General features: G+C 33.5%; 1 protein-coding gene across 1 annotated transcript in view; it reads right to left on the bottom strand.

The window, feature by feature from the left end:
- Positions 1-19,016, bottom strand: part of LOC118263678 (nose resistant to fluoxetine protein 6) — a 41,096-nt gene extending 22,080 nt beyond the window's left edge. Inside the window, exons 1-2 of the mRNA XM_035575794.2 lie at positions 18,608-19,016; positions 5,287-5,498 (exon numbers count right to left, since the gene is read on the bottom strand). Of these exons, the coding sequence (XP_035431687.2) occupies positions 5,287-5,498; positions 18,608-18,908 (513 nt within the window). The 5' untranslated portion in view covers positions 18,909-19,016. The remainder of the gene's footprint in view (positions 1-5,286; positions 5,499-18,607) is intronic.
- Between the last annotated feature and the right edge of the window lie 5,277 nt (positions 19,017-24,293).

Here is a 24,293-nt window from a genome sequence, read left to right as displayed (position 1 = left end):
ACTTGATATGTTAAATCAGATTGTGGTTCATGTTTTACCACTAGTTATTAGTCGTTTTACATGTTATTTTTTATATCGTATATAGGTATTATTTTTTGGTTTTGAAGATTGCTAAAACTAATTAGTTAATGTTTGAGTTAATTTGAAGAACAACCAAAGAAGTTAGAAAATTTATGGATACACTCGGCAGTGTTCTCAATTGTTTCTTTTTTGTAAGATAAGACATCATACATATTGGAACCATAAAAAACCCGACGCGTTCCCAGTCAATCAAAACAAAAGCGTTCAACAAAAATTCTTACGGAACTTCAAAACAACTTGAAAAATGAGGCATTGTATGCAAGACATGTTTAATTTTTTTTTCTTATTATAAAAGATGTCTCGTTACATTAATATTACGTGGTCGGACTATAAATTAAGGACCTTGAATCTTTTGGTTCCATTCGCGAATATTATTGTTTCAATATGGGCTGTGACGTCATTGTCGTGTAGACTGAGGTGCGTGATATGGCGCGCGCATTGAGAACTAGACTTTTAATGGGAACGATGACGTTTTTATGTGGTTCTTTATGAATTGATTACATAATTAGATTGATTGATTACTATGGGTTGTTGGTATGGAGGTGTTTAGCTGTTGCTTTTCGTCGTGTCGTGTAGATTTGGGTGTGTTCAATGTAAATTGATCGTTTTTAGATTTTTCTACTGATTTTAAATGTTAAAGGGTGTTATTGAACTTTATTAAACTATTTTTTTTTTATAAATTTTGCATTAAATTGAGTTTATGCTGATTATAGTAAAAGGTGATGTTTCTTATCGCTAGAAACGTCACGCCTTTTTATTCCCGAATGGGTAAGCAGAGGTGCACTTGCACATTACGGCACTTAATGCCACTGTATTGTGAACTTATACCACAATTATTATTTGTGTTATAAGTTCCATGTGATATCCTTCCTATTCTTATCGCTTCGCCAGGACAAAAGCATTACAGACAGTAGGGTTTAGAATCGTCATTATATACCTATATAAAATGGCATACGTAAGAAGGTTCATTCTGCCAACGATGGTATAAATAATCTGTCATTGCATAATTTGTTTATTTAAAACGCAGTGGCCTAATTAACCTTTTCCCTGTAAAGGCATTCCATTCAGTATTAACTTAAATTGGCAGAATGTCAATATTATTTTCCCAGAAAACAACCATGAACTTCACCATCAGATAACGAAATGAACCAAGTCATGAGGAACTGATGAATGGTGGTTACTTCCAATAAACCTATTTGGAAGTCATTGGATGATGTTTTATGATGGATCAGCTGGTCTGATCTTGGACAGAGAAGTTATAAATGCGTTGCTGGCTGCGTGTGTGGTGACAATAGGGTAGATGACTTATTTTTATGTTAATGTCCGTCTTGTAGATTATTTTAAAATATTAGACATGTATTTTTATTTTCTTACGGAAAAATACTTTGAAGATAATTACATTGATTTAAAATATCGTGCGACGTCACTTCTAGGTACGATTTATACGTAGAAATGACGTATTTGCTCCCACTCCTAAAGTTTGATTCGTTTTATCTAAGTATTGTTATCTTATATGACAAAATAAAAAAAATACGTGTCTAATATTTTTTCATTACCTAATTGACGGACTAAATAGATTATTTTAGACCCTGTCATCATTCCTATTGTAGGTATTTTACTTTGCCTTTTATCTCACGGTTTGAAAACTTAATATGATATTAAAATAAACGACCTCTGATCGACATAAACGTTGACTAATGAGAACTGGGCCTACGTGCTGTTTGGCACCTCGTTTAAATGTGATAAATGGTATCAGAAGGATAAAATAAAAATACTGTTTCGTTGTAAACAAGAGGTCATTTTGTCCGGATATGATTGTCAAAGCAAAAAAAAAAAAAGACCCTATCTATCTGTCGGTCAGTCCTTTAGTGAACTTATCATGTGGTTATGTTATACTATGTACGTTATTTCTATGGAAAGTATTCAAGGACCTGAACTCACTAAGCCAAAATCCATCGTCTCAGTCCACCAAACCACCAAAATATGACCAAAACAGCCAACCGAAACATCCGATTAAAACCGTATTCCAATTAAACAGCTGGGCTACCGAACTGCCCCAAACCTGTACGGCGATGGCGTAAGTGGTCAAGGTTGCCTGAAGCAGGCTTTTGCCCAAGGTCATGGTTATATAGCCCGGGCCAGTAAATGCATTCTTGCAACAGAAACTGTTCTTACGAAATCACCCCACCCACTGCAACTTATGTTTTGGGGTAACTGTTTATCGGATTTACCGTATTTTTAATTTTGTTTTAGTTGCGACTAACCGCTGATAGTTTGTTTTCATATTATAACGGAATGATTATTTAAATTTATTATGTTGTGGTAAGAAACCGACTTAAAAAGGAGGTTCTCAGTTTGATCTGTATATATGTATGTGCGCGATTATGTCGCTGTTGGGTGAACCGATTTTGATGCGGTTTTTAGTATAGTAACATTTAAACTGAAGACTGAAGATCAATACAAACCAGTTCTGGTTTAATGGTGCAAAATATGTTAAACTGTGTATATTTGTGTAACAGACTAATAAATAAAAAAATAGAAAAGTTTTACTTGACTTAAAAAAAAAATGTTTACACTTTAACTTTTGAAGGCGGATACCTTATTTAAATAAAACGTTTTATGTTAATTTATATTCGAAACATTTTATTTGCAATATGAGTCGGTGAAAAACATCGATAATAACATGAAAACCGCTGTATATTAGAAAAGTAAAGATTGTAAAAGTTCGAAGGAAAATTCCTTGATCCTAACGAAAGTAAACAGGTGTTACAAAACTATATAATAAATAGATACTATTGATATATCTATCTATATTATTTTGTATGTTTGTCCATTTATTTAGACTGTTTAGCACCGAACCATATTTGACCATGACACGATACGTCACTAAGGTCTTTTTAAAAATAATTGTAAAGTAAATAAATAACCAAAGAGATGAAGACGGTACTTCATCAATTTATCACTTCTAAATTGATTGAGACTACAAGGTGTTTTAGGTTCAATGCCAGTTTAGGGCAAAGTATTTATTTACAGGGTTATGTTATCTCATACTTTGAACACATTGGATTTTTAAGCTTTACCTTCAATTGTAGAACCTATAATAACGTAAAAATAAAAAAATAAAACCCTCTATTAGGCGTCAAAGTACTAGACGTAGAAGACTGACGAATTTTTCTTTGTTTTGGATTTAAATTATTGTAGGTTGTACATAAATATTTATTACTTATTTAAGTTTTTACTATAGAATATTTTACGTGATGACGTATTTATGAGGATTTCCATAACATTGAATAAAGATTGACAAACAATATTAACAACAAAATCGTGCAAAGTTCAATTTTTCGCCATTTAAAGTAGTACTAATTTATTATTCATCTTCTATAAAAAAACGTGTCTCATAAATAGAATTTAATAACAGACAGTCATATTTCTAGAACATCTAAAAATAACCTGTTTTAATATTCAATAACAATAAAAAAACCCTTAAAGTTTATGAACTTTGAACAAAGACGTTAAGATGGAATTTACGCCAAATCGCTCAAATAAATACAAGGTTATAAATCATAGTTTTTTCAATTAACTGTGTATTGTAAAGTTGACATATCGCACACCTGTTGCTAATAAATTAACAACAAAAGTATGTAGAATACACACCCACTTATATATTTACCTGTTAAAAAACTTTAGTCAAGCTATACGTGGTTTACATAGGTTAGTAACTACTAGTCTACTAGTAGTCAATAGAAAAAGGTTGTAAGCGCGCGGTCCGCCTGCTGACAGCGCGCTTACAGCATTTTCGAGTTGTTTTCAAAGCAAAATACGTCGTACCGCAACTGTACCGTGTCTATCTGAACTGTCGCAAGCTGTTGATGACTTAATAATGACAATAAATCTTCAATGACTTGCATAACTCGGAGATTAAAGCCAATACAAGGTGTCAAAAGATTTAATTTATATCTTAAGCAAACATGAAAATAACAAAGGACGTAAATATAGTGATTATCGTACGAAATATTTCAGTTTGCAAGGACGATACTTATTTCTCCAAAGAGGATTATAATATATGTACAGTTAGCAAAGTTATTTTGAATGTAAGTAAGAAATTAAAGATTCAATTAGGAGACTACTGAGACAGTTAATTATACTATTGTACTAAACTGTATGTTTTTAAACGAAGCTATAATATATCTCTTGTAGCTTTAAACCAACTCGACAGCCAACCACCACTGTCTTTACACTAAATACTTTTTTATTTTCTTACTTGTAATTATACCAAATAAGTTGGCTAATAATACGTATTCTACATAGGCGATATCTTAGTGCCAATTTTATGATCTTAAGGGATTATCTTCTTAAAAGTTGGTTAAAATATAAATATTACATAATAAAACACAAGGTTAACGGGTCAACGAAACGTGTCTCCATAATAATTAACATACCTATTTGGTAGAACTATATCCGTAACTGAGACAGTTAAGTTAATAGTGCGACGTTAACTGTTTATTAAGAAGCTATTAGCAACTGGAATTTGATTTAAGTTTGGGAGAGCAAAGCTTCTGTGGTGTTTCAAGTGTACATGGGCGGCGGCGATTGCTTACAATCAGGTGATCTGTCGCCTCTTTTGCTGGTTCATACCATAAAGAGTAAAAACATAAATAATAACCTTTTTAAATGAGCTTCCCAAAACGTTTGTATCAGAATCGGTTTAGCGGTTTTTGAGAAATCCCAGACACAATGTTTGATATTGTTTTGTTAATATCACTAAAATTCCGTATAGATCAAATTTTCCGGTTTAGGTTACAATTCAGAATAAATTATTCTATTTATATCATCTCTAGTGCTAAAAACATATTTCTTTACATAATACTAATAAAGTATACTCGTATTTTATACAGTGTTACATAATCATAAATGTTAAAATAGAACAGCGTTTTAACAGGTTTCAAACAACAAGATTGTTGACCGCTGCGAATAACGTTGGAGGTTGCCTTAAAAGTCAATGTATTTTTATATTGATGATGAAAGGACCTAATCCAGAATAACAGAAGCTTCGAACAAGCATGGTTATACCCAGGACAACTTGAAGAAGGTCAATAAAACATTTTCTTCAAAAAAACAAACTACTGTAAATATTTTTAGTCTTGAATTACCTATAATTTAGTCACCTTCCTGTCATCAAATTAAAAGCAAAGAAAAGGTACTTACATCAGTAATATTACTTCGAATATAATGTCCGCTGTGCACCAACGTGTCGATCTCATCCAGGTTTTTGTCTCCACTGAAGGATATCTCTAGGGAGGCGAGGCAGTACTTCCCTCGGACCGCGCCATCGATGCTGAGGCACTCGTCATAGTCGCCATATTGATTTCCATTGCCGCTTAGGATACCTGACGGGGGCTTTGCTGTTGCATCGAACACTGGAAAAAAAGAAATAAGTATTGGAGTAAGTATTAGTTTGAAGCTGTACGATATTATTAATAGCACTACAAGGCCTCTTCTGCAGAAGACCGTTTGCCATATAAAATAAAATCCAATCTTTTTTTTTTTTTTTTTTTCTAGAAGGGCAAATTGTCCAATGAGTTTTACCACCTTGGGCGAGGCGAGAGAGGGTCAGACTGACTAAAAGCCACCCCGTTCTTACTTCTGCTTTTCGAGTCGGAGCCCCGGTAAACCCGCTAGGTAGACCGCAGCTCTAGATCAGGCATAAGCTCTACTGGGCAAGTTTTTGGGCTTCAACTGGATAAGTTGAAGAGGATATAATTTTGTAATTTAACACCAATAATCATCTTTGCGGAAAATTTCATATTTGAAAAATCAGTACTTATAGCATTTTTGTCCTTTTATTTCTTTCAGTTTTTCACCAAAATATTTCAAATGTATTAAGTAAACGTACCCATAATAATACGTCCTATTTCTTAACATTCAATTTAGAATAACGATGAAATACTCAACTATGTATTTATCAACGAAACCACTTTAAATACGAAAACGACCACTCATTCATATAAAAAACGGAAATATAAAATTCATATACCTAATAAGCATAAAAAACCAATTCATTGAAATACCTAGTTCCGTTTTGATGTAATAATTACTTATTGGAATTTGAGTATCAAATTATGCTTGTTCGTCAAATCCATTGACCATTTGACAATTAGCTTAAACAATCATAATTAAGTTGGTACGATAAATTAATTGCTGGAATTTAACCTAGTTTATTCAGCCAATGTCAATAGCCTTTTAGTATTAAAAGGCCGTTGTATATTTTAATTTTGAAAACCGGTGTCGACTAATCGTATTCATTGCAGTTTCCGAAATGACTTGTTTGTAGTATTTTTTTTATTAATAGTAAAAGACGTGAGGCCGGTTTCACGTATGTTGTGGTGGCCCGGAGTTTTAAGACGTCCGCTACTTATGCATGAGGGTGCGGGTTCGAAACCTCCCAACGAAAAGTACAACTGTGACATTTCCGGGTCATATGTACTTTCTAAGATTATTTAGACACCACTGACAAACGGTAAAGGAAAATAAAGGAAAATAAAGGAAACTTGACCTTATAATTTCTAAGGCGGTCAGCAGTGGCCACTATTATAGACTGTTGATGATGATGATGATGATGATGAACATTCTATTCAGTATTAAGTAAATGATTTTTTAGCCAACTATGAACTGAATTTTCTTTGTACTGAATTTTAAATTAGGAGACTTACGATACGTAATTGTTTTTATAACCTAAAGAAATAAACAAAACATATTTTTGTTATCAAAAATATCAAATTATTTTCCACGTATTTATTGTTTACATATTTTTTCTTGTAGTTATTTTTCTGTAAGTGTACCAGCAACAGATGTGTTTTTCTATGACGTTAAAATTTCCAGTTTCGTGGAAAACTCTACAGTTGGATTTTTCATAAAATTTTATTTTTAGTCGTCTTGTTATTCGTATACAGTTCGCAGTTTTTACAGCTCCTGTCCTGTTACGTCTAAAAATCGAAAACGAAGTTAGAATCTTTTCGAAAATTGAAAGTTAGATTGTACATTTAATTTTTTTTTGTCTTCACGTCCTACTTTTTTAAAAAGTACATATTACTTAACATAATGTGTTATTATTGTTGGATAATATACAAAATTATTAGTGTTTTGTATAATGGATAATATTTTATAGATATTTAGTTATGGAATGTTTTGAAGTTTTTGATTTTTGTAGTATTCCAACACAATTACAACGCGAAACACTTTCACCAAACTCACACAAATAAAACGTCAATCACACATTCTACTAGAAGTACACTCGATGTTAAAACAGCAAGAGTAAACTGTAAATATTTCCAACTAAATCTGGTTTTCTTCTCCTTCTACGAAATGCCCCAAAATTGTTACACCTAGCATATGCAATGAATTTTCAACAGCAACAGAAGAACAGCGAAGCACAAAACCTCCAATCGTAATCAACAGAAATTTAATAAAATTTGCGCACCTAACCCTTAAAAGCCACAAGGGCTATTTCCGAATGGATTGCGATCGAATGCCTTACAAACTCCAATCTCGTCCATTGAACCTTGTATGTCAAATGTCACTGGTGAAATGACTGTGGATAGTGAATACGAAATGTCGCAGCGTACATTCAAGGATGCCATTGGCGTGACTCGAATGCACGTGCAGAAAAAGAAAAAATTGTTAGATTGTAGACGGACGGGCGGCCGAGACTTCGAGTCTTGTTTTGCTTTTAATTTTCCCTCAGTCGTTTTAGGGTTAGAATTTCGAATTTCGAATTGCGGTGATTGGTGTATCGAAGTTTTCGCGGTGTTTCTTTTTTTATTATTTTGTGTTTGAATTTCGAAAGGATTGCTGGCGTATATTCAGTTACTGCGATACCCAATTTATTTAAGGGCTGTGAACTAACCGGTAGATAGATACCGAAGTTTTTCTTTGAGGAAAAGGCAAAAATGATGACGAATTTTGTTTTAAGTTGGGACTTAAGTTAACTACTTTTTTTATAAAAATACGTTGCCTTACACTAGGATTTACTTCTTCTGTCGTAAGTGCGTTTACAAACATACAACTTCACATACACATGACACCCAGATCCGAAACAACAATTTGTGTATCACACAAAGAGTTGCTCCGTGCGGGAATAGAACTCGCTACGTGCGGCAGCCGGTTGCCCAGTCACCGCACCAACTGTATAGTCGAACTTATATGTGTTTCTATCTCACAGATGAATATTTATTTGACATTGAATACTTTAATGAGGATGACATTCTTCTACCCGTTTTTTAGATATAGAGAACATTAAGTAAATAAGAAAAACGGTGATTTAGAATTACATACTTCCTTATTATGATTTCCATTGATAAGTTTATGATTCATCAATTAAAGTATGTAGTTAGTAAATCATGCTAACGTGCAAGATTTTTGATAAAGATTATGAATACGGTTAGAAATGTTTGTATTGGTTGTAATTAGTACTTAAGTAAAAATTATTCTCAGTTTTCAGGAATATTTTGCTGTTCGACAGTTGAGAATCCATGAAATGTTTACATTTGTATGGGGAATATTAGCAGGTTTGGAGAACTCAGTAGTCATTTAGAAATGTAAAAATTGTAGATAGTTTTTTAGTGTTTTGATAGGAAAAATTTCCATACATTCCCAAAAGAGAATCATAGAACATGGTAGAACATTGAACTTAATTATCAACTTCTACATAGAATTTTCCCATTATATCCACCTTATATGGGCTGTTAAACATTCTATTTGTCTTGGTTACGCACCGAAATTATTTTTATTATTCTATCAACGTAAACTAGCATTTCTGGACACCAGTTGAAGGTCTTAGAGACGTCTTAATCCCAGGTACCTAGTATTGAGTAACGGTTGGTTAAAAGTTTAAAACATGTGGATTTTGGGCGGTTTTTCGTATAAAAATTTACCTTATTAACTGATTTGTAGGCGAGGTGCGCGTGTGTTGCTGTAGCGACTACTGATTAGGCGTACCATTGTGTCAATGACATGTGATCTAATCTTATTTTACGTTCAGATTCGACGTATGTGGTTTGGTTTTCCCTACGTTTGACTTTTGGTAGGTGGAAGCCTTTTGGAGTCCGCAGAGAAGCAATAGTAAACAACACATTCGTCAAATGCGTTGGTTCTTAATCGGTTTTTGGGACACCTACAAGAAGAAGGTTTTATGGTATAAAGTTAAACGGTAAACGAGCTGATTTGCGAACGGCGTTGTTTGCCTTTTGGGGATTAAGAATTTTAAAGGTAGTCATAATATTGAAGATCGAAGTGAATTCGATCGCGGTCCGCAATATTTTTGGTAGTGACAATAATCTCGATCAGAATGAGGGAAAATCTTACTGACTAAAAACTACCCCGTTCCTACGCCTATTTCTTTGTTCCTGCCAGGTCTTTGGCTTCTCTGTTTTGGCCATCAGCTCTACTGGGCCCCATCTGTCAAAAACTCAAGTTTGGCAGTAGATTTTGATCACTAGAAGTGACATCGGAAATTAAGACAATCGTCAAGAATTACTTTATGTCCTCGGAATACCACATTTATTCAGTTCCGTATGTATAAAACTAGGCAATTTAAATTAAATTAAAATATCGATTATGTATCAAGAGGCTGTATATTTTATTTATAATTTCTGTCTCTATTGGTTTATGTAATTAAGTTCCGTGATAATATGTATTAGAATAGTCATCTTTAGTCCGTATTGCATTAATTGTAAAAACTATTACCAAAGGGGACCATAATCTTTATTAGGTTTCAAATTGGGGTAATTGATCAATTTGTCAGTAGGTACTAATGGTAAGCACGTGCCCTTGTGAGTTAAGTATTTAGACTTAATTTACCAGCAAATTATATTTTTATTAGCATCTGCCAGCGGCTTCACCCGTGTTACCGTAGGGTAAAAAGTATCCTATCACCCAAGTCAGCTCGAACCTTGTCTGTATACCAAATTTCATCAAAATCCGTTCAGTAGATTTAGCATCATTGATAGGTAAACATTCAATCCAACAAACATTCACATTTATAATATTAGTGTGATAGTGTGACTAGTATCTATACTTGATAATGAGTCATCATTAGAAGTTTTCTGCTAAAAATACCCTAATGATATATTTAGGAAAAAAACTACTACTGAATTATTTTTAGATTGTTATTTTAGCCTTTATGCAGTAATAGCCAGACATAAAAGACTTAAATAAGAATAATGCATCTTGTTAATAGATTTAGCACACCTATTATAGACTAAAAATAAACTGATTTAAATTTACTATCCATTAGTATCAATTTATTTCCTAAATAGGTGAATTATAAATGATAAATTATATTTAATTTGCAAATTAGTTACAAAATAACACTTTTAAGGTAAGTGTCCACAGGCCCGCATCATACGCAACGCACGCAACGGATTTGAGTTTCTTGTTTACATAGAAACTCATACAACTGCGTCCACTGATCCGCATCGTACGGACCGCATCATCGGTAATGCCTACATGCGATGCGTACCGATGACGTCATACGGAATGCGTATGATGCGGGCCTGTGGACGCTTACCTTTACATGTCAATCTCTAAAATAAGGTATAAAAAATATAGTAATATTAACCCATTAACCGCCAAAATAAAACAAAAATAAATATTAATATGAATTATTTATTTTATTACTGCGTAGACATAAATTAAACTATAAATCAACAAAAAAATCAAAAATTATAATTTGGGTCCGTTTTAAGGGGTGTACCCAATTGGGTACAGTGGCGTATTATGTGTAAAAAAATTCAAAACCACTTTTTTCAACACACAATGTTTTTAGACATTTTTTACATTGCCAATGCACTCTTGAATGGTATTCAACACATCGCAATGGTTTTTCAATCTTCTGGGGATAATGTCTTACACCATCTTGAGGTAATCCTGGTACCAAAGAAGAAGAAAGTCGAGCCTTATGTTGAGTTTTCTGGCGTAAATAAAACCTTGTAATGGAACGTCGAAACATAAGCTGATCCATGCTATCACTGTGACTCATGCACATGTAGACCCCAGGCATTAGCAATAGCCACGTCAAGCATATAGGTAAACAAAACCCACCACCACTTCTTTCCGTGAATCGCAAGGAACCCCGTAAAGTGATAGTGAATTGTTTAGCAGGATGATGACCAAAATATTTCACCATTGATTCATCAATTGAAATATTATCATGCAATACACCCCACTGTAGAAATTAAAAAAATAACAACGTCACGCCTTTTATCCCCGAAGGGGTAGGCAGAGGTGCTCATTACGACACGTAATGCCGCTATACAATGTACACCCACTTTTCACCATTTGTGTTATAAGTCCCATGTAATACCCCTATTACCTGTTGCCATATACTGGGCACAATTCCAGACTCTGTGCTACTACTGTAGATAGATGTAGATATCTTCTTCGCCACCTTCTTCCTCATCTGTGACAACGCTGGCTGCTGATGGTTAGACAGCAAAGTCGTATTCGAAATCACTGTCAATATGTTCTAACTTAGCGTTAACTGCTTCCTCTAACCGCTGTAATGATTAGAAACGTTAAATAGTTTCGAACTCAGTATCACAAAAATCTAAAATTTGTTTTAGACTTGTGTGACAGACGAATAATCGTTATATAGATTCGGCCGCTGTACCCAATTAGGTACAGTACGGTTCCATGCTCAATTACTCTGTAAATATATGAAACAAAATATTTATTTATTATTTTATTTGAAAATCATTCTATGCATTATAAAAACAATACATAAAATATAAGGTTTTCTTTACGATAAACTTAAAAAAATATATTATTCGGTACTTACCTCGATGCACAATTATAGTACGATGTTAAAATCCTCACAGAAACAGATTTTTAAAATTTATCAGCATAAACTGCCGTTTATTTGGAAGCCCTGTTCCTATTGACCACTAAAACGAGCAATAACAGCAGCAATAAGTAAAAATAATTACAACTTTTGTCAATTGTTTCACTGTACCCAATCAGGTACAGAGGCGCCATATGGGTTAACAATAACATAATACCTATTAAGTTGATTACATCATTATATTCAAAGGTGAACTACTAGTATCTATTTATTTTGTTTATATATTTATATACTGTTTATATAATTATAACCTGTTTATTCTAATTTACATAGTTTTCGAAACGGTACTTATATTTTCGTATTACACGTGATTACTCACGTGTTTGTTTTGACAGGAGGTCAATGTGTTTTTGAGTTTGTTTTGGATGAAAAAAGTTATTAAAATACTAGCTTTTGCCCGCGACTTCGTTCGCGTGGAATAGTGACATCCGGCAAATTTTTGGTTTTAACCACATAGTTCCCGATCTCGCGGAATCTCTTCAAAAATGAGATGTAGAAGATATTCCAGGGAACTCTTCAAAAATCAACATAATGAGCTCTGCGTTTGAATTTAATAGACGTATACTCACTTAGGGCATTGAAAAAATAGTTTAAAAACGGACTTAAACTAAAGAAATATTATAATCTTTCCGAACTAAAGATGAAAACTAACTTAAAACTAAAGAAAGCTACGAATTACGAATTTATAACAATTAAAAAAGAAATTATATTACAACCTATCCTCTATGCTATAATAACCAAGCTTAAACTAAATAATTTAAAAGAAACGACTTAAATCTAATCTATCTAATTAATTAAGAAATTAGACTTACAATTTTTTAAAAAAACTAACTACAGTAACTACTAATAATCGATATCAAATTAAACCTACGTTAAATAATTTAACCAGAAAACCAGGAAAACCCAACAAATAAACTTATTAATTGACAAATACCACGAAACCAATTTATTTAGAATTTCAATGTACAGACAGCACTTTTCTACGATTTTATTATATGTATAGATATAGATTTTTGAAATAAAAACTATCCTATGTCCTTTCTAAGGTTCTAAACTATATCTGTACCAAATTTCAACCAAATCCGACAAATAGTGGCGGAGATTAATGGTATAAGCATAGAATAGTGTTCGACGTGATTCTTTAATTTGACATAACTTTTTTATTTATGAACCGATTGACATGAAACAAACACTAAATGTAAATTGAAGCATACCACAATATATTCGTGAAAACCGCATCCAAATCGGATCAGCCGTTTCTGAGATTAGCGCGCATAGACACACAGACAAACAGACAAACAGACAAACAGATAAACAGATAAACAGACAAACAGACAAACAGACAAACAGACAAACAGACAAACAGACAAAAAAAAAGTTAATTACATTTTTGGGTTCGACATCGACATAACAATAACCCCTGCTATTTTTTTTATTTTTATTTTCAATGTACAGACAGCACTTTTCTACGATTTTATTATATGTATAGATATAGATGTGGAGTGCAGTTTTTCTTATTGTTAGGAATTTGCATAATACATTATAAGGACTAAGCTACAGGAGAATATGTTTCCTGGGAGATTAAATAAAATAAATTAATTCTCCCGAGGCAAGGCCAATGCTCCACAAGTACGGAGTCGCGGAAGACTTAACAGGTTGCCGGGACTCGGGCTCCTAGAGCAGGAGTAGGAACGGGGTGGTTTTAGTTAGTAAGACACTGACATTGACACTACCTCTTGCCTTGTCCAAGGCAGAAGAAATAATGAGATGATATTTCCCTCTCAAAAAATAGGTCCGCCGCGAGACTTTCTCATTATGTGATGAAAAATGTTATTAAAGTTATATTCTAGTATAAGTATAAATTAAGTAACGTAATCGAAAGGTAGGTTAAGTTCTAAGATAAATCATGACATATTCCACACACACAAAACAATGATTTCCGATACATCTATGATCAAAATAAATGGACTTCATTATCTACGCACTTTTACGCATTAGGTAAACCCAGAAGTGATTCATTCGCGTCAATATTAAAATTACGCAAAATAAAATTTCCCACCTAAAACGTAAAATATTTATATTTATTGTTAAAAAATATTTGACACAAATGTTAATAGATACAATATCTGCCCTGTTCTTGTACGGACTTGTTTTGTTAAATTCATTTATGTTAAACTAAAATATATTAATAAAATTTAACATTATTATTAGGTATTAAAATTCCCTTTACGGTTAACGAACGACGTAGCAATATTCGCAGTGCCGGCGTGAGGGCCGCTGACACCCCGGGCGAAAATATTGTGGCGCCCATTTGCGGGAAGCATTATCAAGTGTTAGTAGTAGTTTTTAATTTTTTTGGCGCCCCCCAGAATTTGTCGCCCTGGGCCATCGCCCCCACACGCCCCCCCCTAACGCCGGCACTGAATATTCGTCAAACTAGTTTATTGATTATTAAAAATTTCCGGAAAACGTCTGAAGAAAATACAAGCATATTTTATTGAGATTAAGGCAACGGTTTTATTTTGCATTAATAAAACAGATTTGTTTTGTTCTATGGTAACATTTATAGAAGATGTTTATTAACCGACTTCTTTTAAAAAAATAAAAAAATATGCGTATAATCGAAAATGTAGTCATATTCGTAGGTTTGGTCAGTAAAAATATATTTATTTGTTACATTAGGTACTCTTGTATTTCATTAAAGATTGTAAATATTTTTGAAATATTATTAAAGACTAAGCATTAAAAAAAAACTATGTAACGTGTAATATTACACATAAGCCACTGTAGTAGTATTCTGTGACTTTAGTCCATTGCACTTTAACATTAATCAAATATACCTACATACATATCATATTATTATGCTTTATTTTCCACAAGTACACAAACCAAAACTCGAGCCACGTGTAAAATAGGAAAGTCTAAAAATATTTTCTGTATACAAAATACGTATAAAGAAAAAAAATACATATGTGTATTTTTCAGCCATTTCGGTATTTTTTGGCAAGCTGTTGGGTTTTCAATGAAATGTCAAAGAATTTTTTATTAATAAAATAAAATTTTATGTAAGAAAAATTCAACACATCCAATGCTATTTTCCGATGTCTACATGTCTACATCGGAAAATACTTTACTACCAAATTGTTCATTTTGGGGAAATTTTAAAAATATTTGCTATAAATGTTTATTTACGTAATATTTTTGTTTTATTTATTTGGACATTCAGTTGTTGATACGTAATAAACATTGAAATGAAATTAGATATCAGTAATTTTGTTACTAAAGCACAACATTTGAATGAAATGAACATGAGAAATTTAAAGAGTTATAAACAGATTATCAAGTACAATAGAAAAACGAAAATTAAAAATTATATTAAAAAAAATATGATAAAGTACTAATTACAAATTGCACGTGTAATATTGCTATCCAGCTACTATTCATTCACTGCGAAAATAGCAAATATTTTCGAAATAACCATTTAGACACTGTATTTATAAAGTAAGTAAATAATTGTAATATGATCACAGCTAGGTTTCGAAGCGATTTAGGTCAGCACAATATGGCGTTAGCTAATTTTGTTCATGCAACCATGTTTCTAGTGTTTTTACCACTGTCACTTCGCGATGGGGAGTACCTACAAAAACTATTTCATTACTATGTACATTATTTCACTAAACCAAGTATGATATGAATATAAACAATCTTTGGCCATTATGCTTTACTTGTTTTATGGTATAAGCCGGTAAATAAGCAGACGGATTATCTGATGGTAAGCAATAGGCGTCGCCCATGGACACACAAAACACCAGGGGTTGTTGAGAAATCGTGGATTGGGAACCTTAGGCAGGGGAGTAATTGGGCCTCCGGTAACCTCATTTACACAACGCAAGCGTTATTTAACGTCGGTTGTTAAGCCGTGGTATCGCGTGACGTCGTATAAAAATTTTTAGTCAGTCAAATTGTGTGACAAGTCTTGTGTTACATATCATATAAATTATTTTTATTTGCAAGTGGTGAAATGCTTACATTCACAAAGTAGACACCTTAGTTAAAAATGCCGTAAAATCTGAGTCAACTGCAATTATATTTCGTTAAATATTAAGCAATTTTGTACATTACCCTCTGGTATACAAGTTTGACAGTTGCAGTCAAACTGTAGTGAGTCAACAGGTAAAATATTAACTTTAAAAATTGCAATCTTTCGCCAAACATTGCTACTGGATTTGTGTTTACTTTTGAATTAATTAGATTTCGTTATTTTGTCGTTTAGGCTTTGCCTACTGAGATTTGCATTGATAATATTTTTTTTTGTAATAATGTAACTGTTTTTGCGTTCATATTTTTGTTTTTTTTTTAATAAGTTGGTAGCTGGTTTTGCGTTGATATTTTTATTTTGTAATTTACGCTATTCGTCGTCATGCAAGATGAGTTTAAATAAATAAAAATGAGGTTTTAGTTCTAAAATTATCGTGATTATGTAACTTGTGCCAGAACGACCTATTTAAAGTGCCGTCCGCAGGATCGTGTGAGATTTACGCTTAGCAACACATTTAGCGATTCATTTTTCTATTATATAGACATAGTATTAGAAGGTACACTTTCCATTCCTAAACACAACACTAATAAACCTAATTAAAGTCAGGAACATAGCTTCCATAACGGTTTTTATTCAACAAGACACAATGACCGCGTAATCGTGAATCCAGACGTCTATGTCATGCCGGTTTTCTCACGAAGACGTTTTCCTTCACGGATTTTAGAGCATGGCCCACCTCTCGTCCGAAATTGCTCTTAGTAAGTCGAGGTTATTGGTACTATCACTGGTTTTACTTACTATAGTCACATGGTGTACTCGTCGATAATACAAATACCAGTGCACAATCATGTGCACTGGTGTTTGTATATAAAGTACCTATTATAGGACTAAAGCTATCAAGCTTTAGTCCTATAATAGGTACTACTTTAACTCTAAAATCATGACATCGGCACATAAATTAAGAAACATAGGATTTACTGTGGATGACGAATGGCTGGGCACCCTGATGTTAGCTGGTTTGCCGGAGATGTACAAACCAATGATTATGGCTATAGAGAGCTCAGGAGTAAAAATCAGTGCCGATATTATCAAAACTAAACTACTACAAGAAGTTCAGAGTTCCGATACTACTGCTTTCTACTCAGCCAAGAAGAAACAGTTACTGTGGATGAAATGTGTGGATGTTTAAAGTACCTATTATAGGACTAAAGCTATCAAGCTTTAGTCCTATAATAGGTACTTTTCCCGACACGGGAATTGAACCCGAGACCCCTGACCCAGTAGGCGTACTTGCAACCACTACATCAACAAGACAGTCCCAAATTCCCCATCTTCCCAATCCTTGATTTTCCAACAACCCTTAAATTTTTAACCCCCAAAAAGCTGGGTGTCTTCTCGTTTACCGGCTTTTACAATAAAACTAAACCAAAATCTTATACGCAAATGATTTCTTACTTCGTATCGAAACTTACAATTGTAAACTACAAATGATTGAATTTATCATTAATTTTGACATTTAAAGTTTATTTTGGCACAAACTCTTTAGGTATTGACCTAGACATTCGTCAGAGAAAAATACTATCTGATGTATGACGAAATGTTTATATATGTATAATATTATGTATATTGTATATGTACTTTGTAGTAGGTACACTACTTTCATTCATACGAAGTGACCTTGATATATTTTGTTTAACCTTTCCTTTGAAAACGAGAGTTTTGTCAACATTTTATTTTATCTAAATTATAAGTCAACTTGTTAAATGTACCACCATAACGTCACGCCTTTTATCCTCAAAGGGGTAGGCAGAGGTGCACATTACAGTACAATATAAAATTAAATAATGATCTGATTTTGTTGTGTTGTTGTTATAAAATACTAGCTAACCCGGCAAACTTCGTACCGCTTTAAATAATTTTGTTTTTTCATCTTTTAAATCTAACCTGGATTTCCACAAATAATTCAAGACTAAAATTTGCCAAATCCGTCGAGCCGTTTTCTAGTTTTGACAATACTAACGAACAGCAGTTGATTTTTATTTACATAGGTAATAGTTTAAATCAATGCGGTTGTTTACAATAATTATAAAATTAATTATGATGTGTTATTCCATAATAGGTTTGTTTATTTAACTTTGTAATTTGGATAAGTATATGTTTTTGTTTATTAAAAAAATCTGTATTTATTTTAGGCCGAAAAACCGTGCGTGTTTTTATTGAGAAATCCGTTCGATGGGTTGCTATTTCACCTAATTTATGACTGAAAATTATTTTATCAATAATTATAAAAAATAAATCAAAGTACGTGTATAGTAATTATGGCAATTTAATATTAATTTGCGTTTTATATAGACGGTAATTATTTTAATGGAAATTACCTACCGAAGAAAAACGTATCACCATCAATATGCGGATACTACGGCCGACGGATTACAAATGCGGATATAATTTTAGGATATGAACAACATTCTAATATTACTATTGCGATATTGACAAATTGAAATTACCCTACCGTGACATTTTATACTGATTATGAAAGTTATGAATTTATGAAACTACCCTTAGCAAATAATAAAGAGGTAAATATTTACTTTTTAGGGCCCATAGCTCCAGTCGGTCCAAACTGTCCAAGTACAGCTGACTGTCCCGCCGGCATTGCTCGCTCGTCCCGTTGCTGGGCACCACAATTTTAGGGAACTGTTCCCACAATTTCACAACATTAAAACGTCCACTTTCATCGAAACTTTCATTTTTCGTCGATAATTTTAATATAGTACCATTCAATATTGAATCTGTGAGTAAACTTTTCTCTGTTAGTGTCAACTCGATGCACTCCCGCGCAGCTACGGTTGCGATCGCGAGGAGCAAGAGTGCGCATGCGCGCGGCGCCATGATGTTACACTGTATGACGGGCGGCGGACAATTCGCGGGTATATCTGAACCGATCTGAACGCGCGTACTTGTCACTATAACCCAACGGATAGGACAATAGGCATTGGGTAATTTTATATGTATCATTAATTAATTAATTAATCCATTGGGATTTTTTAACTATTTGTAAATTAATCGGTTTGACAATTAAATTTTTACGTGACTTGACAGTGATAATTTTTTTGTTGTGATTATGACGTGTTTTTGTGGGTGGGTCGGTATTATTTGGTTGCTGTCACGTCATTATTTTGACGGTGTTATTCTGTTTGCGGAAAGTGCGACGTAATAATGTCATTGATGATTATTACTAACGGTGGTTTAACTCAAAAGGTTTTATTTTTCTTTGTTTTTTTGGTTCTTGGAAATGTCCTTGCGGTAATTTTTATTAGTAAATATTATTTGTTTACAAAACTATGTTTGTTATTTCATCACACAAACAAGAAACAATATTTATGTACACAAATAGAATTGGAATTAACAACTCATATTTTTCCATATTAAAACTACGACTGATAGTTTGACAGTGGATTATTTACTCACTGTACCTACTATAGATGTTTTAAAAGATGCTGATTACTGATATTTAAGGCAAATTATAATGACTTGTTTGACATTGACTTTACTTGCGATGAGTTAAAACTTAAGCTTAGCTTCTCTGGAGGACTTTCTCACGATTTCGTTCTTTAAATGCTGTAATGACTAAAATTTTAAGTTATTAGAGTGACTTTGAACCTAAAGTATATGCAGAGAATACACCAGAGGCCGGCTCCAATGAACCGACCAATCACAGCGCCGAACGTGCTCTCGTTTCGATCTCGTTAAACATAAAGCACACTCGTACTAAGACCCTAGATAATTGTTAAATAAGGATATTTCATTAGATTAGAAAAAATCGTTACCAACATTTAATTAGTCAAATATCATTTCGGTGTGACTAGGTAGATTCATAAACACTCTATTAACTTTTGATTTACGCAGATATTACACTTTAGAAGATTTAGTTTAGGTGATTTAAAAGATAATTATAGAAAAACACTACACCTGACTTACAAATATTCAGACCTAACTGTAACTCCTTGCCGACCCGGAGCTGTGGATTGCTAAGCGGGTTACCGGGGCTCCGGCTCTAAAAGCAGTGGTGGTTTTTAGTCAGTAAGAGTCTGATACTCTCTCGCCTCGCCCAAGGCGGGACAAAACATTAGATGCTTTTCCCTCCTAAAAAATACAATTAAATCCTTACTAACATAGTCTACAAAAATAACACAAGTAAATAAAGTACTACTTAACTGTACTTACTTAACAAGATGGTATTATGTATATGTATTTATCGAACTTAGATTCCTTGAAAACTGTCGCGTATATTGCAATATATATAAGTATTCATTAATTTGTAGATCAATGTCTCCAACGGACGGCCGTTGGCCGAGACCTGGTAAAATGCTGATACAGAATTGAAATAATTTGATACTAAGTATTTGATACCAAGTATCAAATTATTTCTCAAAACACGTGTATTTTGTATCAAATGTGTGTTGTGGTTTCGTAATGTATAAGTAAGTTTCAACCTGCAAGTTAGTAGGTATTTAATTTCCTTTTTTTTTTGCTAGGGAAAATCCTCCTCCTCCGCTCCTTGAAAATTATGGCATAATGAACAGTTTTGCAGTCATGAAACGCATTCGTGACTCAAGATGCCTCTGTTAGACAGACTGGCTGACCAACAAAAAGTAGTTGCTCTCTAATCTTGCGACCAATACTGAATGTGATCTATAAATAAGTGGTTGTACATATGCACCTCTGTGTACTCCTTCAAGCACCAAAATATACTATGTTGCTTTAAATATTTTAGACTAATTAATGAAATTGGAGTGTCTGCATAATTTACTACATGCATATGCATATTAATATACATACAATACACACATCAAATTAATATTTATTACATTTTTTGTCTGTCTGTATGTTACTATTATCTGAAATGACTGTACTGATTTTGATCGGACTTTTATCGGCAGGTAGCTGATATACTGAGGAGTTTTTAACTTAAGTTACTAAATATTATTTGTCACACGCGAGCGACACCGCAGGCATTACCTAGTTATACATAAGTTTAACTAACGTAACCTACATCAATTAGCAGGTATAGAATGTAATATCAATAAGCGATGTAATAAACAGTTAACTGTCGATGGAGCCTCGTCTGTAAGATCACGTACACTGTAAGGTTAATTTAATTCTAGTTAACGTGTACGAGTATCTAGATTATATCTGAAGATGAGGTTAGAATAATTATTAGATGGATTGGAAACTAGGTTTCGGTAAAGGGTTTTTGGTACGTTCGTGATAGATACAACCATGAAAACACCGGAACACTGAAGTCCGGCGCGTCACAGGGATATGAATGACTGTCTTGGATCCCGCAACGAAATAAATCTAAGATATTGTTAGAGGAGAAAATTTGGTAGTGTAATGCTATTTTAGATGCTATTTCAGAAACAGCTTCATGGTAGATATCTTACACACTCGCACGAAGCGCTTCGCTTCAAGCTTCCTTGTGCGGACTGGTAAGTGGGATTCTTTGCCAGAGTCTGTGTTTCCTGAAAGGGATTGAAAAGAATTCTATACAAATAAAAAAAAAAAAATATTAATTTTATATATTTAATATTTGATTTCTTTTTTAATTGTATAATGATCGTTTAAAGTCATTTTATAACGCGATGTAACCCGAGTAGATAGATTTTATATTATGGCCTTTATTTTCGTCCCGAATATTATGACAAAAATCGAAAATCTACCATAAAAATAGGGTTCTCCCTATAATCTGAGAAAAGAAATAATTGATTCTAAGGTGTAACTTGCTCTAGGTCAGTTACCCACTAAGTGTTCAATAAAAACGTCTTCTAAACAAAACTTAGGGTTTATTATTCTGGCTATATGGCTATTTGGGTTGGGGGGTTAAGGTGAATCGGTACTTTTGGGCCAATGTGTCTTTTATAGATAGCAATTTAGGCCCAGAGTGGAATCTATAGTGGTGATTACGGTCGGGCTAGAGAGCTTAGCTATTATGAGCTAGGGATGTCAAGTTATCGATTCCAAATCGATGCATATCGATAAAATTTTGACTGCACGGTTCGTGCGGTGGTGCAACGGGCTGCCGTGCAACGTTTGTGATCTACAAATTGTTATCTCAGGTCTGGATGTCATGTTTATGTGAACTTGTATATTAGTAAACGCACCTACCATATATGAGAAAAAAACCTAGAGTGCGGCAAAGTTAAAAAAAAAATATGGTCGAACGAGTATTTTGATTTAATTTTGTAATCATCAGCTAGGAAACAATTCGGCTAAACAACCCTTTAATAATTATTTCGTACTTATAATTTAAATAAGTATCTTACCTTCAATTATAGCTACGATATTTTTTGTACAAGCCAACACGAAAGATAAATTTTAATTCATAAAACTTACATATTTATTAAATACATCTGCGTACGATACGAGTAGTGTTAATCAAAGTAACAAGGTCACTAATCAATGGTCAGGTGTGAAGGCCTTGACGTGGATGCAGTGCCCTAAGGCCGTATTTTGGCTTGACATATTATCTAATACTTGATAACGGACATGTTTTACATCATTTGGTTTTTAAATTAAATGAATAATTGTATATTAACCGTATTGTAATTTATTTACGTATGTAAATTTTGATTATTCTTTGCATAAATTGAATGTAAGTAATAATTACATTAATTAGAAATACAAGTAATTGTTATGGTAGGTCAAGACAAATAAGTTTCTTTTGTAAATATTTTTTAAAGATAACTAAAGGGTAAATTAAATTTGAAAATAAATTGCTCAGTAATTTAATAAACAAGAAAATTAAAGGTACTTTTAAAATAAAACTAATAACTAAACAAAATTGCTGCTGAACTAACGATCTATCGATACAATATCTTAAAACATAAGTCCCAACACTATTTATCGGGACCCTAATATTTTTATCTATTGTCAGAACAAATATTAAGACTTAGATGTTATCGGGCGTATAAAAATATATTTTTATATCTTATCAATTTATTGACGCATCTCATAGAACGGGGTATTTTAATTAATATACCCGTACCTACACTGCTACCTAACATTTCTCTCATTCTTGGTTATTCTTGGCTTGACTGCACAGTTAGCGCAGTGGTTGGGTGACCGGCTTCTGTGCAACATATTGTGGGTCCGATTTTTTTATGAAACATGCCGGTAATCCTGCAGACGTATTACCTGAAGGTAAGCAATCGCCGCCGCCCATGGACACTTGCAACACCAGAGGCTTTACAAGTGCGTTACCGGCTTTTTGGGAGTTAGGAATTTAAGGGTTGTTGTTCGGAAATGGGGATGGGGAAGATTGGGAAGGGGGAATTGGGCCTCCGGTAACCTCACTCACACAACGCAAGCGTTGTTTCACGTCGGTTTTCTGTGAGGCCGTGGTATCACTCCGGTTGAGCCGGCCCATTCGTGCCGAAGCATGGCTCTCCCACACTTGAAATACCCGCTACCCGCGCTTCTAGCCAAAAAGTGATGATCGCATTTTCTGAGTAAAATTACCTTTAGTAGACCGGAGTCAGGAAACGGGACGTCCGGTCGTTGTGTCACCCCCGTGTCTCGGAAAGCACTTAAAGCCGTTGGTGCTGCGCCTGACCTCTCTACGGTTGTGTCGGTCTGTCCTCCCATCGGGTTTAATGAGTGAGGAAACAGAGAGTGCACCTGTATATTTTGTGCACTATAAGTCTCCTGCGTAGTGGGCTAGTCTAGTTAGACAGATTGGCCACTATTTTTGGAATTGATGGGGTGATTTATTAATTATTCTTGGCTAAGGAATAAGCCAAAATGAAAGACTATTGTAATAAAAAAAACAGATAATACAATCGTAAATCTCAATGGACCACATAAATACTTGTAGCTACTAAAAGGAAAATACACAACTTTACTTATCCTTTTAAATAAAAAGGGTGTTATGTTAAAATTTTACTCAAGATAAGCGATTACGATTCTAAAGCTAAGTATTTCAATTGTTAATAAGAAATAGATTACAATACTTAAAGGACAAAGTTCAAGAATTTGATGACAATTGCTTTGGCATTGGCCACGTGTTTCGAAAGATGTGTAGGTACACTTATCTGTTTCAATTAACACATCTGACGTATAGATGCACATGTACCTATAAGTCTATGAATAAACGAATCATTTTTTTACTACAGAATTATGTGTAAATACAGTTTAGAATTAAGTTAATTTTATGTTAATGTGTGTGTTATGTTAATGTTCCTATGAGGGTGACATAATAATCACTGCATGATTAAA

Source organism: Spodoptera frugiperda, chromosome 27, assembly GCF_023101765.2.
Source record: "Spodoptera frugiperda isolate SF20-4 chromosome 27, AGI-APGP_CSIRO_Sfru_2.0, whole genome shotgun sequence".
NCBI classification, from domain to species: Eukaryota; Metazoa; Arthropoda; class Insecta; order Lepidoptera; family Noctuidae; genus Spodoptera; species Spodoptera frugiperda.
This window is presented reverse-complemented; position numbering and strand designations above follow the sequence as displayed.